This window comes from Mastigoproctus giganteus, chromosome 4 (assembly GCF_048544385.1).
Source record: "Mastigoproctus giganteus isolate SK-2022 chromosome 4, ASM4854438v1, whole genome shotgun sequence".
NCBI classification, from domain to species: Eukaryota; Metazoa; Arthropoda; class Arachnida; order Uropygi; family Thelyphonidae; genus Mastigoproctus; species Mastigoproctus giganteus.
Window position 1 is genome coordinate 189,464,903 of NC_143578.1, and position 16,124 is coordinate 189,481,026.

Genomic DNA, 16,124 nt, shown 5'->3' on the forward strand with positions numbered 1-16,124 from the left:
TAGGACTAGGCCGGCTATTAGGATTGAAATGGAAAGACTTTAATTTTATTGAAGATAATATTCCAATGCAGAATTCAGTTAAGTTAAATATTAAAAAAAGAGAGAGAGAGAGAGAGAGATTAGCCAATATGATGATCTGAAGAAAACTCGCCTAAAAAAAAAAAAAAAATGTGGAACCATTTAAAACTGGTAAGGGTTGGTTGAATAGATTTAAAATCAAGGGAGAAGCCGCAAGTGCAGATCAAGGAGCCGAAACTTTCAAAAAAGAACTTTTGTTAAAATTATTGAAGAGGGGTATTATGTGTTATACTTCTCAACAGGTTTTTAACATAGCTGAAGCAGGACTTTTGTGGAAACGAATGCTTAAAAGAAGTTTCATATTGAAAGAAGAAAAAAACATGCCAGGTTTCAAAGCGGTGAAGGATCGGTTGACTTTATTGTTGGTTGTAACGCTGCGGGGGATTTAAAATTAATACCCCTTTTAGTTTATTTGGAAGAGGACCAAAGTTCAACTGAAAATCCACATCTTTTTCATGATTAAATTCATCAATTAAATTAAATTCATTATTTTAATTGGAATTTTAAATTTACTTTTGATACGCAAGTAGTTACCACATAATTATACGTATGCAATGCAGAATATTTTATATGTGCAAATATTTGAATATTAAATATTTTGACCGACATTTGTGTATCTTTTCATTACTGTTTATTATTCATTAGGAAATATCCTATGGCACTGACCGCAGCTCATAAATACATATGTTACCTTATGGGAATGCGGCGCTCGCTTAGCGCGGATTCACTTAGTGCTCTGTTTTTCCTGAACGAATGATCAGCGTTAAGCAGGGGTCACCTGTATAAGGCAATGGTCAGCCACACCTAGAGTACTGTATACAGGTCTGGAGGCCTCATTTCAAGAAGGATGTAGAGCTGCTGGAACGAGTACAGAGAAGGGCAACAAGATTAGTGAATGGAACAAAGGGGTGCTCTTACGAACAAAGGCTTAAGTTTTGCAAATTACAGTGTCCGGAGACTAGGCACCAGCGAGGTGATCTGATAGAGGTGTATAAAGCCTTGAATGGTTTGAGCATGCTCAATGCTGATGGGATTCTTCCTCTAGCTCAGAATAATCACCTGAGAGGGCATAAATTCAAATTGAGGAAAGACAGATGTAGGATAGACGTGCGGAAATTTGCCTTTAGCCAGCGGGTGGTTGGTTGGTGGAACAGACTTCCATCCCTTGTAGTGGAGGTTGATAGCCTAAATAAGTTTAAGGCTCAGCTGGACAGGTATTTTGAACGAACAGAGGGGTGAAATGGAAGTGGTTTTTTTTTTTTTTTTTGGCTGATGCTGCATAAGCTTGCTTTCTTGCATCAAATGCCTCTACTAATTCTAATGCTAATGCTAAAAGTGTCACATCCTCAAGTAGCGGTGTAATAGAGGGATTAAACTATTGTTCAGCTTTTAATTTTAACCCTTCTGCACCTGCCATACCATCATTCACCATATGCCTTAATTGCCCTGCCAGGCCTACTGCCACTAATAGAAATATTTCCATAATGATGCTTTCGTTATTCCTTAAGTGCTTTACTTTCACTCACACACACACACACACACACACACACACACACACACACACACACACACACACACACACACACACTATACTAAGAGAAATATATTTGTAAGATTTTGTCTTACAGTTTCATGATGTTTTCATGTTTCTGTTTCATTTGTAATATGTATAACAATCCCTCATTTGCAAATTCAGCAGTATTAACGATTCATAACCTTTATGTGAATAAATCATGGTTAACTATTTTTTAAATTAGTACCAAAAAACTGGTATTTTTGTATCAATACTGGGATTTGAATACCGGAAAAAAATGACAGGGATCCTGGTATTCGGGAATCTCAGTATTGTAAGCCCTAGTCTGAACAGCTAATGTAGTATAACTGATGAAGGGGGTTCCCAAATTAAGAAGTAGTTTCAAAAATAACTGAACAAACACCACCGTTTATTGCTATGTTTGGTTATAAGAATCAGTTTTGAATGCCATTGTGATATTTTTCTAAAGCACATTTCTGGAAGTCATGACCATAAAATAATAAAAACAATTTGCACTTTCCAGTTTATTAGGCTTTTCTGTTAGTGCAACCTAATTATAAACAGATAGTAAACTTGATTTTATTGCATTTGCAATAATACCGACAGCTGGAATTATGTGGGATTTTATGTTATTAGGGTGAAATGTGTTTCTCCTTCAATGAAATCTTCAAATCATGTAAAAAACATAAATAAATTTTCAAAATCTGCTCTTCATTCCTATTTTTTAAGCTTCTTAAACAAAAACCGCGCAGGTAGCGAAACTCACCAGCAATCTAAAATTTTGGTAGTAAATACCTGACTGCACAAATCGAGGGATAACTGTATTCATTATTTTGTTTCTAGTTATGAGATTGTTTTTTAATGAAGGTGAATGAACAAAAAATGTATATAGACATAAAAAAATAAAATCATGCTCTGCAGACACAAAACTTTATATATGGAGTTCTGCTTATTTCTAACCCATTTCCAGTGTTACATTACTCAAGAAAGAGTTGAAAAACACTACTCTGTGAGGTGCACAGAAAAAAAAAATAAATTCCAGAATAGGAACATGGCTGATTTTATACACCATTTAGTTTTTGAAATCAAAATATCACAAAGCTGTTTAAAATGATGAGCTTATAAATTTAAATCTGATCACATACTGGATAATAAGAACAAATATGCTTTGTGATCCAAAAAAAAAAAAAAAAAAAAAAAAACTATTTCTCAACTACCTTAAGATCAAATTAAAAACCGAAGGAAACCTAAACTCTATGAAAAATTTAACATAGGAACAGAAATGTGGCATACTCTATACATAAAACACCAAGCCATAAAGAATTTTTTTATGGCTACACTTTTCTAAAAATAAAAACTTGTTTAAAAATAATGATACAGATAAATTCAATGTTATATCGAAGGTTTACTAAAATTCACACCGACATTGATTTATTTTAATATTTAATTAAAATTTGTTTTTGGTGTAAATACATCTGCTCAAATGATAATATAAAACTATCTTTCATGGCTAGTTTGCACATAAACAACGTATAGTAATATGGAACAGAAGAATAAGCTAGGGCTGACGTAGCCGAGTGGTCAAGAGTGAGAGTGCATTGCACGCGTTCCTTGAGTGAACCGGGGTTCAAGCCCATGACTACTAAATACGATGAATATTTGTAGTGACAAATGGGCCTGGAGTACTGGGGTCCATAGTTTAACAAAGAGATATTTATTGTATACCCAGCATAAAATGAAATATAAGTACAATTTCAGTAGCTTTCGGAACTCGTGTCCCTTTCTCAACTGACAAAATTTTTTTTTTTTTTTTTTTTTTGAATACATTACAAGCAAAGTGTGGCACGTTACTCATTCGTCATTGTTGTAGCACGGACGTGTGCTGCCTTGCGCCAGTGATCATCCATCAATAAAACGGTTGTCTCCAGGATTGGATGTATACGCATGCCTTTCTGGCGATTTAATGCCTTAGGGTTGTTTATTATGTTTAGTGACTCTAGCCATAGGCGGTGGCGAAAGTGTCGCGCGTGGTCCACTATCTCAAAGTCGCGCTTGGGATCAAGATCGTGGTTGGTAGCCCAAAAGTGTTCTGCAAGCGCGGACTGGTCAGTTTCGGCAAGCCGGATTGCTCTGTCGTGTTCCGTGAGGCGATCCTGGAGACGTCTCGATGTCTCACCTACGTAGCAACTGTTACAGGCCCTACAGGTGATACGGTACACTACATTGCTGCGTAAGACAGGTGTGACAGGGGTCTTCACACTGGAGACAAGTGAACGTAGGTTCCTACCTGGTAATTAAAATCCCGTGTGAAGGCGGACCTAACCAGATGCGGTTATCCATCCCATGTACTAAACAGATGCTTGTTACAGGCACAAGAACTTACTTCCAACCCAAGACCTCCGAAGCAAGTCGACATATCATCCGCCTACATTCCGTACTATCCAGGAGTGTCAGGACGTATCTCGAAGATCCTGAGAAGTTACAACATCAAATGTGTGCAATTACCAGGTAGGAACCTACGTTCACTTGTCTCCAGTGTGAAGACCCCTGTCACACCTGTCTTACGCAGCAATGTAGTGTACCGTATCACCTGTAGGGCCTGTAACAGTTGCTACGTAGGTGAGACATCGAGACGTCTCCAGGATCGCCTCACGGAACACGACAGAGCAATCCGGCTTGCCGAAACTGACCAGTCCGCGCTTGCAGAACACTTTTGGGCTACCAACCACGATCTTGACCCCAAGCGCGACTTTGAGATAGTGGACCACGCGCGACACTTTCGCCACCGCCTATGGCTAGAGTCACTAAACATAATAAACAACCCTAAGGCATTAAATCACCAGAAAGGCATGCGTATACATCCAATCCTGGAGACAACCGTTTCATTGATGGATGATCACTGGCCCAAGGCAGCACACGTCCGTGCTACAACAATGACGAATGAGTAACGTGCCACACTTTGCTTGTAATGTATTCAAAAAAAAAAAAAATTTTGTCAGTTGAGAAAGGGACACGAGTTCCGAAAGCTACTGAAATTGTACTTATATTTCATTTTATGCTGGGTATACAATAAATATCTATTTATGAATATTTGTATTGACGATATATTGTAAAACTCTACTGACCTGGTTCTCATGCCAGAGTATAAACAGAAAATTTAATTTTAATTTAATTTTTATTAAGAAAGAAAGTGAAAAAAGAGAGGAAATTTTATAGACTAGAGCAGCTGCAGAGCAAAAACACCCCATGACCATAATGAATATACAGAAGTGAGCAAAATAATGGAAAAAACCTGATATGAAATTGGTAGCTGTTGTAATGGCTATGAGATATTAATGAAAATGCAGTGTTTTTTTTTTTTTTTTTTTTTTCTTGCAGTTAGTACTGTGAAGTAAAGATGATAACAGTTTATGTTTATTTAGATGTGATATAAACATTATTTAAATGTGATATAAAGGTACATGAAGAAAATGACCAATCTGCCTGAATTCCAAAGAGATCAAACTGTTGGTGCATGCTCAGCAGGGGAAATCACTGACTAAAACTGCTGATTTGTTTAATGTATCCAGATCAACTGTATTGAAAGTGATGTTTGCATTCTGATGGACGAACTGTGGCAGAAAATTGAAGCTCGCTGAAAGAGACCAGTGGACAATGAAAAGGATTACAGTCCAAAAACAACTGCAGAACTTAAAATGTGTCTCAGTAATCCAGTTTCTAGCAAAACAGTTTGGTAAGAACTTCATAAAGCTGAAATTTATGGCAGAGCTGCAATAGCCAAGCCACTCATTACTAATGGTAATGCTAGAAAGAGAGTACAATGGTGTAAGGAGCACAAAAACTGCAATTTAATGGCTGGAAACATGTCATATTTTCAGACAAATCATCATTCACACATTTTCCAACATCAGGAAAGTTTAGTTTGCAAAGTGCATCATCCTGTCTTGTGCCAACTGCCAAACACGGAGGAGGAGGATCAACAATGGTTTGTAGGCTTTGGTATTTTTTAGGACCTATCATCACTCTGAACAGGCAAATTACTGCCACTATTTACCTTGATAACAGTTTATAGCCTTATAAACCTCATTCAGGTCCCCTCTCTGGTGCCTGGTTGAAAAGCTCTGCAGCACACACACACACAAATTTTTCCTCATACAGTTGCTCTTTTTCTGATCTTGCCACATGAGTTGCCCATCTTTGAACCCTTTCAAGAAGCTCAATATCATTTTTTGGATGAGGTCTCCATATTTGGACACAGTATTCCAAATGCAGTCTTATAATCGCCTTATGCAGGGGAATTACAACCTCCCTATCTCTAACGGACACTATTCAATAAATCATTTAAGGAAACCATGGTCTTTCCTGGCTGCTTGTTTACACCTCAGAAAACTTCATATCAGGCCCATATTGTAACTCCCCGAGTGATGTTCTGAGCGACCAGGTTCATGTCATTGCACAAACATTGTTTCCCACAAATAATGCTCCACTACACAGCCAGATGTATCCAATCTTGGCTTGAGGAGCATGTAACTGAGGCTAAGCATCTCTGATGGCCTGCACTTGTGAGAAACAGATTTTATTTGCCTTTATCACTCAAGGAGATTGAAACATTCCTCCATGAAGAATGGTCTAATATTCCTCTTAAGACAGTTCAAGATTTATTTGAATCTATTCCACATAGAAAAAAGCAGTTTTAGAAACAAAGGGTGATCCAACATCATATTAGGGCATACCTGTAATAAGAGTTACAGGTATGTCGTAATATGTGTAATATGTTGGACCACCCCATGTGTGTAGAAAAGTGGTAAGGAACAAGCAAATCTATGACACACACACTACAAAAAAAAAAAAAAAAAAAAAAATACTTATAGAATGCACAACCTCTACATTGTCATTAAGATTACCCACCAAAATTGCAAGAAAAGACAGCAACGTGCACTTCTGTTTCTCATGTAAACATTATGTAAGTATATAGTAACTAGATTTTGAATTTAGGATTTAGCAAATAAGGAGGATTAAGGTCAAACACTCACAAAAGAAAAAATACTATTAAAAATAAGCAGGCAATTTACAGTTGACTCAGCAGAGGATCAAATACAAGTAAAAATAAATGAAAATAATAAGAAGAACTTACATCTAAACAAACATTTAAAAACGTAGGAAATTATTAGCACTTAAACTAAGAAAAAGACATAACTGCGGGTGAAGAAAATAGGAAGATTCAGTAAATTCTATAAGGAAACTTATTTTTTTCCACATATAAATGTGTGTTGTGAATATTTAATTAAATTTGTGAATAAAATACAGCACACCATAGAAAAGGAAATAAAGCACAAACAAAGTAGCAAAATGAAGGATGCTAAACCTTGTGAAGAAGATAACGTTTAAACAGGAAGAATACTTCTCATTATCCATAAAACTAATGGCTCACAAGAAATAAAAAGAATATAGAAGAGTAAAGTAAAGGAAAATTAGACGGCTCAGGCTGTTAGAATCAAAATACCTGTTCCTATAGACAGGACCTTAAAAATACCATTGAGTCCTATTTATAAGAATGGCAAAGTTCCATTTATCATTTTTATTTTATTTTTATTTATTTTTGCTTATTTGTTGTTCAAGAATTCAGCAGACATCTTGTATAGCAGGCCAGTGAAATGAGTGAGCTGCTCCATAAGAATGCATGAAATTTACCAATACATCATGTTCTTCAAATGAAATTTCATAAATATTTCCAATCCACCAATTATTGTCATAAATACAGGCAATGTATTGGCCAGGTCGTAATTAACAATTGACACATATTGAATATTGGCTTCACTAGTCTGATCTACATGAGCTACAAATGATGATATGTCATATGATACTCTGCAAACATGAATCTGTCTTGCATCAATAGGAATGAAGTGATGATTTTCTCTTGTTACAGCAATAGTATGACCGTCTATAAATCTTTTCTCTTGAAATGGTCTTATTTGCTCAATTCCCTCTTTAGAAACAAAACAGAATTTTATTCCAGTCACATGCTTGTTACAAAATTTAAACACGCTTCTTGGTGTCAGGATTTGGTTTTCAATTGGGAGACGTGCTTGTGCATGTGCTGCCAATTGTTTTATTGTTCTACCAATTCCATCATATGGTGACTTGCCACGACTAGTGCCAAAGAAATTCCATTCAGCACTGATATCAAAATCCATCTGATAATGACACAAGTTAATAAAATTCTTGAAATTCTTGTATTGAGCTGCTGAATCATCACTGAAGTAGTAAACGTGCCTAATTTCTGTCATGAAACTCTTCAAATATTCAATTACGCTGATTAGAAAAACATGCACTGCAATTGTGTCATGTCAAAGGCAGTCACTGATTATGCAGAAACTAATATTCTGAAGTTCAGCATCCTTGTAATAAATGACAAATGGATGCAATGTAGCAGGGCTATTCTCCCAGCGGAACCCTTGAACACCATCTTGCATAACAAATGAATAATTTTCTGCAAAATCCATCAAGATGACCAATTCTCCTGTCATTGGGCTTTTCTTTGTTGACTTCAAATGGTAGCTTTGATGTTTAGCAATGTAGTGATGACAGAAAAGATTAAATATCTTGTACTCAACTTTTCAATAAAATCTTCTATTGTTAATTGCTTTGTGTCCAGTGTATCTCTGTCAGTGTGCATCCATTGCATGAATTCAATATCCTCTGGTTCATTGTTTTCAAAAATATTCTCTAGAAACTTTTTTAATTCATCTATTCCTGGACATTTTTCACACCGATGAAGCATAATATTTTGACTCCAAATCACTGACTGTTTTACCAATGAGAACCTTGTAATCACATTCAATAGGACTTGCTGCTAGCATTAACTTGACATTTTGATTAATTGTGCATACACATACAATGTGTTCCTGGTGCACCAACTGTGACACACCACTTGGGTCGAAGTTCACAAAATTTAGAAAATCCAACGTCAGATCCATTTCTATCTCGATAAGTTATAAACATTTCCTTCAAGTTGCTGAGTAGTAGTCACTTTTTGCATTTGCATTTTTATTCCATCTGCATCTAATGGAAATGTAATTTTTCTTTCCAGGGCATATTTGCCTAAATTCATCATCTTCAAAAAATTCCAATACCTTTTGCTTTATTTGCTCAGAAAGCTTTTTTCCTTGCTTTCTTCCAGGTATGGCCATGATTCCTTCTGCTTTAAGTTTTGACCATTCTTTCTGAGACACTAAACTCTTCCATTGTTTTCTCTATGGACCAACTAACTGGAGCTAGTGTTAATAATTGAAGTATTTCTGAATGAGTTGATATCAACTTTTCTTTCAATTCTTTCAGCGGCTCATTGTAATCTAAGCAATTTCCACACTGATGACTTGCCATTACCAGAAGTGATCACAGAATTCAATGTTGAATGATGATGATGAGAGAGGCAGCAGTTGTTAGAACACATGGAAATGGGTGTCAATTTCAGGAAAGGAAACTATGGCAACCTAAAATGCCACATCATCATCAGCCATTTTCAATCCAATGCAGGATGAAGGCCTCTCCAGCAACTTTCCAGTTCCTTCTGTTTTGTGCAATGGCCATCCATTTACTACCCACAAACTCATGAATTTCATCTGTCCAACTCCATTGTTGTCTTCCAGGTTTTCTTCTAGCTCCTCTTGGGTACCATTCTGTTATTCTCTTAGTCCGTCTGTCACCATGTCTTCGAGTTATGTGTCCTGCCCAAGACCATTCTAGTTCTTTAGTTTTGATAAGAATGTCCTTTACTTGAGTTTGGTGCTTAATCCATGTGTTTCTCTTCTTATCTAACAATCTGATTCCCAATATAATTCGTTCCATTCTTCACTGTGTAGTTCTCAGCTTCTCTTCCATTCTTTTGGTGAGGGCCCAAGTTTCACTTCTATAAGTCACGGTGGGTAGTATACATTTGTTCATTATTTTACATTTCAGATAAATTGGGATATTGCTCCTCAGTATATTTCCTGAAAGCTATCCATTCAAAATTTATTCTTCTCTTGACTTCCAGCCATTTATCATTAATACACCTAATGACTTGTCCCAGATAAGTATATGACTCTACCTTTTCAATTACTGCTCCTTCAATCGTTATGTCCCTTTCTGTAATTGAAAAGGTGGAATCATAAGTATATGACTCCACCCTTTTCAATTACTGCTCCTTCAATCGTTATGTCCCTTTCTGTGGCATACTTGTTCATCATTACTTTTGTTTTAGCCATATTCATCTTTAGTCCAAAATCCTTACTAACTCTGCATAACTGATCTACTGCACACAACACTGTCTGCAGTAGACAGTGAAAAAAATTTGACGTTGAGAGACTTTTGGAAACCTTACAATATTAACCACACCATTTACAAGACATTAATAAGGCCCGGGCAGAAATAATAAAAGTTGTTTAAATGGTGTATGGAAGAAAATATGCCCATGGCACGTAAAAGGCTTCAAAGGATTTGAAAAAGAAGAATCATATGAAGAGGTTACAGAGAAGATTGTAAAGTTTGCAGAGCTACTTTAGTTGGAGGTTGATGTCAAAGATGTGGAGAAGTTATTACAGGAAAAAGAAAAGGAATTATCTAACAAAGAACTTATTGACTTACAAGCAGCGACAGTGAAAGAAAATGCTGACAAGACTCAAGATGAACCAAACGAGAAGCCATGATGCTTCATCAGCAGAGAGAGAGAGAGAGAGAGAGCAATGACATTTCATGAAATTGCATCGGCAATGGTGAGGTTTGAGAAGATGAATCCTGACAGCGAATGATTCTTAAAAGTTAACAGAGGGGTGGATGACATGCTTGCTTGCTACAAAGAAAACCACAATGAAAAGAAAAAAGCTACCGTCCAGTCATCCATTAATATGTTCTTTCGTAAGGCTGGGTGGCAGACTCCGGCACAACCACCAGGTCAACAGAGTTTACAATAATTCATCAATACAAACATTAATCGTATTTAGTGGTCATGGGCTTGAACTGTTCCTGGTTCACTGAAAGAGCATGTGATTGCACTCTCGCTCCTGACCACTCGGCTAAACTCCACAGCCCTCAACCTCCGCAGAAACTTGGAGGTTGAGAACTGTGGGCTCGGGGGGGGGGGGGGATTTCTTTTTATTATAGAAATTCCATTTAATCAAAAGCAGGATCCCAACATGGTGTCAATTTTTGTTAGATATTATGAAATTCTATTGTAGCATTATACTTCTGATTGATTACCAGTAAACTATGAGAGGCATTTGAAAAGTTTGCGGCAGAGTGTACAGTAAGAAGGGTTTATTTAAGGAGTCTAGTAAAATGTTACCTTTCAACACAATCCCCTTAGGAGTCAATACACTTTTGCCACCGATGCTGCATAAATTGATTCGAGCTGTAAAGAAAGTTTTCTCTTGGACCTAGAGGAATGCATCCACTGCAGCAATGATATCACTGTAAGTGGGAACATGGATGCTAGCCAGGTATTTTTTCAAATTAGGAAATAGCTGAAAGTCCAATGGTGCTAGATCTAATGGATAGGGGGGGATGAACCAAGATTTCAAAACAAACTCATGCAGTGCAGCCATGGTAATGAAAGACATATGAGCAGGTGTGTTGTCCTGGTGGAACAAGACTCCTTTGCTGAGTTTAACTCAGCATTTGATGAATTCATGCAAACACCTCACAAGGTCTGTGTAATATGTCCCCAGATCTGTCTGATCTTCTAAAGGTAATCCACTAGCAACACTATCGGTATCCCAAAAAACTGATGCCATCACTTTGCCAGCAAAAGGAATCGACTTGGCTATCTTTGGAGGAAGAGAACAGTGTTTCCACTGCTTGGACTGCTTCCTTTCTGTGGCTGAAAGTGATGGACACAGGTCTCATCCATGGTCATAAATCTTACAAGGAAGTTTGCTGGATCTACTTGAAAACAATGCAAATGTTCACTTAATAACTCTTGCATGTTTTTATCTGCTGTCAATAAATTTTGGGACCATTGTGTTGACACCTTTTTCATGGCAAGAGTCTGTTATTATGTTGTACATACATCACATAAGGTGCCCAAGGTGTACTGAATTGTCATTCATCACCAAATTATACGCACTTAACAACCGCTCGAGTGATGGACATTACAGGTCTTCCACAGAGTGGGTCATCTTACAGGCTCTCCCTCCCTTGTTTAAAATCTACCTACTACTTCTTAACCAGGGAGGAACAGGAAGGGACATCCTCTCCTAATTTTGTAACCATATCCTCATGAATTGCCTTTGGCATCAAGTCCCTTTTTTCCCCAAATAATAGATGATTGCAATGTGATTGATTTTATCCATCTTTCCTCATCCACACAACTTTATTGATTTCAGGACCTGTAATTAAAAAAAAAGACATCACGGAAACTGTATGAAACTTGATGGGTTACTATTTGGAGTGTTATACATTAAGTAGAGAAATTTTCTTAACACTGTACCTTTTCATACCCAGGCTACTTTTCAAATCCCCCCTTGTAAACTAAACCAAGCTAAAACTAAATCACACGGGAAAAATGCCATTCTTTAATTAATTCAAACTTGTAGAATATATAAATATTTCTCAGGAAATTGTCCTGCCTGATATATGGTGCATGTATCAGTATTAAATTTTTGTTCATAAAATAAAGTTTAGTATACATTCATTAGCAATCATTTACTATATACCTTTTATATATTTCTTCACATTTTCTAAAAATGAAGTTTCGTCATTCCTCTCTCTTTCAGGTATGTCCATTCCCATTATGTGGATATCAGGAAGAGTCGGCATTTCTGGCTAATAGATATATCACTCATTTTAAAGCAAAATTAAATTAAACAAATTTTATATACAATGAAATATCATTCCAAGATAATTATTAAATTCATTATTTTGTACTGATTTAGAAATATAGTAAACACTTTAAAATCTGCCACTTTACAATTTAAGACTCTAAAATCCAGTACATTTTACCAAAAAAACAAATCAACATTTTAAAATCTGGAAAAAATTAAGAAACCAGGTAAAAAAGGGTGCCATTTTTCTCTTTATAAGATTCTTGTAGGACTGTCTTGACCTTTAATCTGTTTTTGCAGCCAGCAAGATTTAAACTACAGAGATAATGCAATGTCTTAATTTTCACAGTAGAAGAATCTTACGTTTGCAACAAGTTGCCCTAGTATTGCACTTTTTTTAAGACAGCCTCTCCAAAAAAACATGAATTGGCCATTTGTTTACAAGATGAGACTGCTATGGCAGCCCATTTCAGGACTAAGTGGTCTTTTGCTAAATTGTAGGTGGTCCTAATGGCAACATGCAAACAAAACAGTTGTAAAGAAATTGTTCAATGTGAACCACCATGTGGTATACAAAATCAGTTTTAAAAGCTATCTACTGAAAGTATTGCAATACCAGGGCAACTTGTTCAAAAGCAATACCAGGGCAATACAAAGGCAAGTTTGTTCCGCTGTAAGAATTGAGACCATTGCATTATTCATGTGATTTAAATCCTGATGATCACAAAAACAGGTGAAGGATAAGACAGGTATTATACATATTCAGAGATGCAAATAAGTTCAGTTGTTTGTGCTTACTATTTATTGAAACATGCTTCTCAAAGTACTCAATCAATAAGTACATCTCTCTAAAAGTGGGAAAATTTTAAAATTCAGCACCTCCCAATCCCCAAAGGTGCCAGGTCTTAAAGAGTTTACTGTACCAACTTTAAGCTTTAAAATACAAAAAGACAAGACAATACTAATCTCAACAATAGGAATCATTGCATTGTCTTTATTAAAAACTAACTTGAAATAAATTAAAAGATGAAAAATTAAGAAATAAAAATACATAATTAAGCAAAATATCAAAAATAAATATCCACATGTGGTATGCTTAACATGTGTGATATATAAAAAACACAGACTGAAAATCATTTGAATTCATCCTGTCCTCCTAATATGAAAAATATACTGAGCCTAGATAGAAAATGAAAAAAATGCAATAAATTAAGCAAAACATTAAAAGCAATGATTGTTTGCATTCCAGTAGAATTACTCCAGATGGTCACTACTATGAAGTTATCAATTTAACTTTCTTTATGCAGAATTCTGAATACAGAATAGTCAAGCAACAAGCTGGAGACACCTCAACATTTTGTAGCTTACATGTGACCATATATGAATACTTTTTTTTTCCTCCACATTATCAATAAAGTGGGCCTTCAACAATTGTCTACTCCCTAATTTTAATTTCTCATTCATTTTCCCCTAATTAATACTATTATTCCCTTAATCAATGTTGGTTCTGCATCATTAACCATCATCATATCGCCATGTCTCATACATGTGTATACGATATCCATAAGCAGTATTAGTCTACCAGGAATATTCTTGGTGATAGGTTCTCAAACCAGTTGCTAATTTTGTGCCTTATTTACTTTACTTTTGCAACAAATTCAGTGCCTTTGTCTACTAATAGTTTAATAGTTTACTTATAGAGTAGTAGTCTTGTCAAAATTCAGGTGATGTTTACAATATATGGATGTGTGATGTTCTGAAGATGAAAGGAAATCATGTTCCTGGTTGAGTTTATGTAAACCAAAATCACAACAGCTGGGAATACGATATTCTATGTTGTTATAATTATCAAAAGTTTGTGAGCACTCAAAGACAATCTCCTCTACATGCAAACTCTAATATCTTTCATCACAAAGGAATGCAATTTCTTTTCATCTTCAGCAACATTGCACATCCATATCTTCAAAATGTATCGGTGCCATTGAATTCACATCCCGTGCTAAAAAAAAAAAAAAAATTATAAATACATTACAGCAGACAACAATTCCCCACAAATAATCTTAATATACAAAGTTATCAGTATGTGCACTGAAGCTAGACTGCATTACTGTTAGAATATCCATTTCTTGCCAGATTATTTTCCAATAGCTTTCGGAGGATAATGTATCCGCTGTGGGGTACAATGTATCCACCATGTACCCTTGTTTAAAAATCAGGAAGTAATCATTCAAAAAAGGAAGGAAAAAAGAAAAACACTAATACACTCTGTTGAATGTTTCACCTTTTCTAATCTAAATGTTAGTTTTGATTAAATCAGCTAAAAATGTTCATTCCACGAGAATAATAAAGATTAAATAATGTAGTTCAATCTAAATAGCAACAATGGATAAGTTATCAATCAATAAACAACAATATATAAAGGAACTGTTTTATAGTCACTGAAATGACTCAACTGCTGGGGAGGAAAAAAGTGCTTAAGAACCTGTTGCATAAATAAAACAGTAGGTCAAACACATAATTGGAAACCTTGACACCAAAACTAGAATCAAATCTGGACCTACAGCAGATTAATCCTTCAATGAATTTATAATAGACCTCAATTTTGTATTCATAATATCAACCACATACAAAGAGTAAAATTGATCATAATTTTAAAAAAATTCAAATGAATCAGAGATATTAAAACTGGAGCTGGTCTGATCCTATAAAACTGGGAACAGAAAACCATTAGGAATATCATTAACCCATTTTGAAAAAATTCTTTTACCTCTTGAATAATGGAAATAATACACCATTGTCAGAGAATGTTTACACTTTGGCAATACTGAACTCTCTTTTTGCTGAAATCATTGATCACAGTCAATGACCTGACAGAGTTACTCTATAGATATCAATTGCTCATATTTAAAAGGTCTGAATACAGAACCGTGTATTACTCTCTTAATAAGCCCCATTTATTCTTTAAACAAGGATTTCAATGCTCCTGGATTGACAGTCTACGTTGGAATTCAGACAGGTGTACTCAGATCTATTTTTTCTTTGAGGAACCACGAGAGGAGAAAGCCACCTAAGACTGCTAAAAGACAATCTTTCCATTAATGCAGTCCAAAATAAATTTGCAGCATTGTTTTTGTTTATGCAGGATGGAGCACCAGCTCACTATGCAAAAATTGTCCTTAATCCTTAGACAAAGTTTCTAGGTTGATGAATTAAGATAGTGGGGATCCACTGAATGGCCACAGCATCCCCTGGATTTAACACCCTGTGATTACTTTTTGTGAGATCCTTAAAGGATAAAATATTTAGTAATAAACACAGGTCTCGGCTGGAGCTCCAGCTGTCAATAGCTAGAGAATTTGTGAACATTTCTGAGGGATTGTGCCTTGTTGTGTGTGTGTGTGTGTGTGTGTGTGTGTGTGTGTGTGTGTGTGTGTGTGTGTGTGTGAGAGAGAGAGAGAGAGAGAGAGAGAGAGAGAGACTGACTATGTCCAAACAATTACAATTCTATAAAGATCAAAATATCAGCCATATCGAAAAACAATGTAAAAAATTATTTTATTACGTTTATGTTTATGTGTGCCCTTTTTCTACTGTGCTGGCATTAATTAATATATATACAGGTAGTTCTCGACTTTACGAGTTAATTCGTTCCTAGCACATGCTCGTAAAGCGGAAATTTATTTCCCATAGACAATGTTAAAAATAGGGGTTAC

General features: G+C 35.8%; 1 protein-coding gene across 3 annotated transcripts in view; it reads right to left on the minus strand.

Moving 5' to 3' along the window:
- LOC150087274 (lipid droplet-regulating VLDL assembly factor AUP1-like) overlaps window positions 1-16,124 on the minus strand; it is a 194,603-nt gene that overhangs the window by 106,007 nt on the left and 72,472 nt on the right. For all 3 annotated transcript variants that reach the window (XM_090371933.1, XM_090371932.1, XM_090371935.1), the window contains one exon: window positions 12,304-12,412. In XM_090371933.1, coding sequence (XP_090228059.1) covers window positions 12,304-12,412 — 109 coding nt within the window. The remainder of the gene's footprint in view (window positions 1-12,303; window positions 12,413-16,124) is intronic.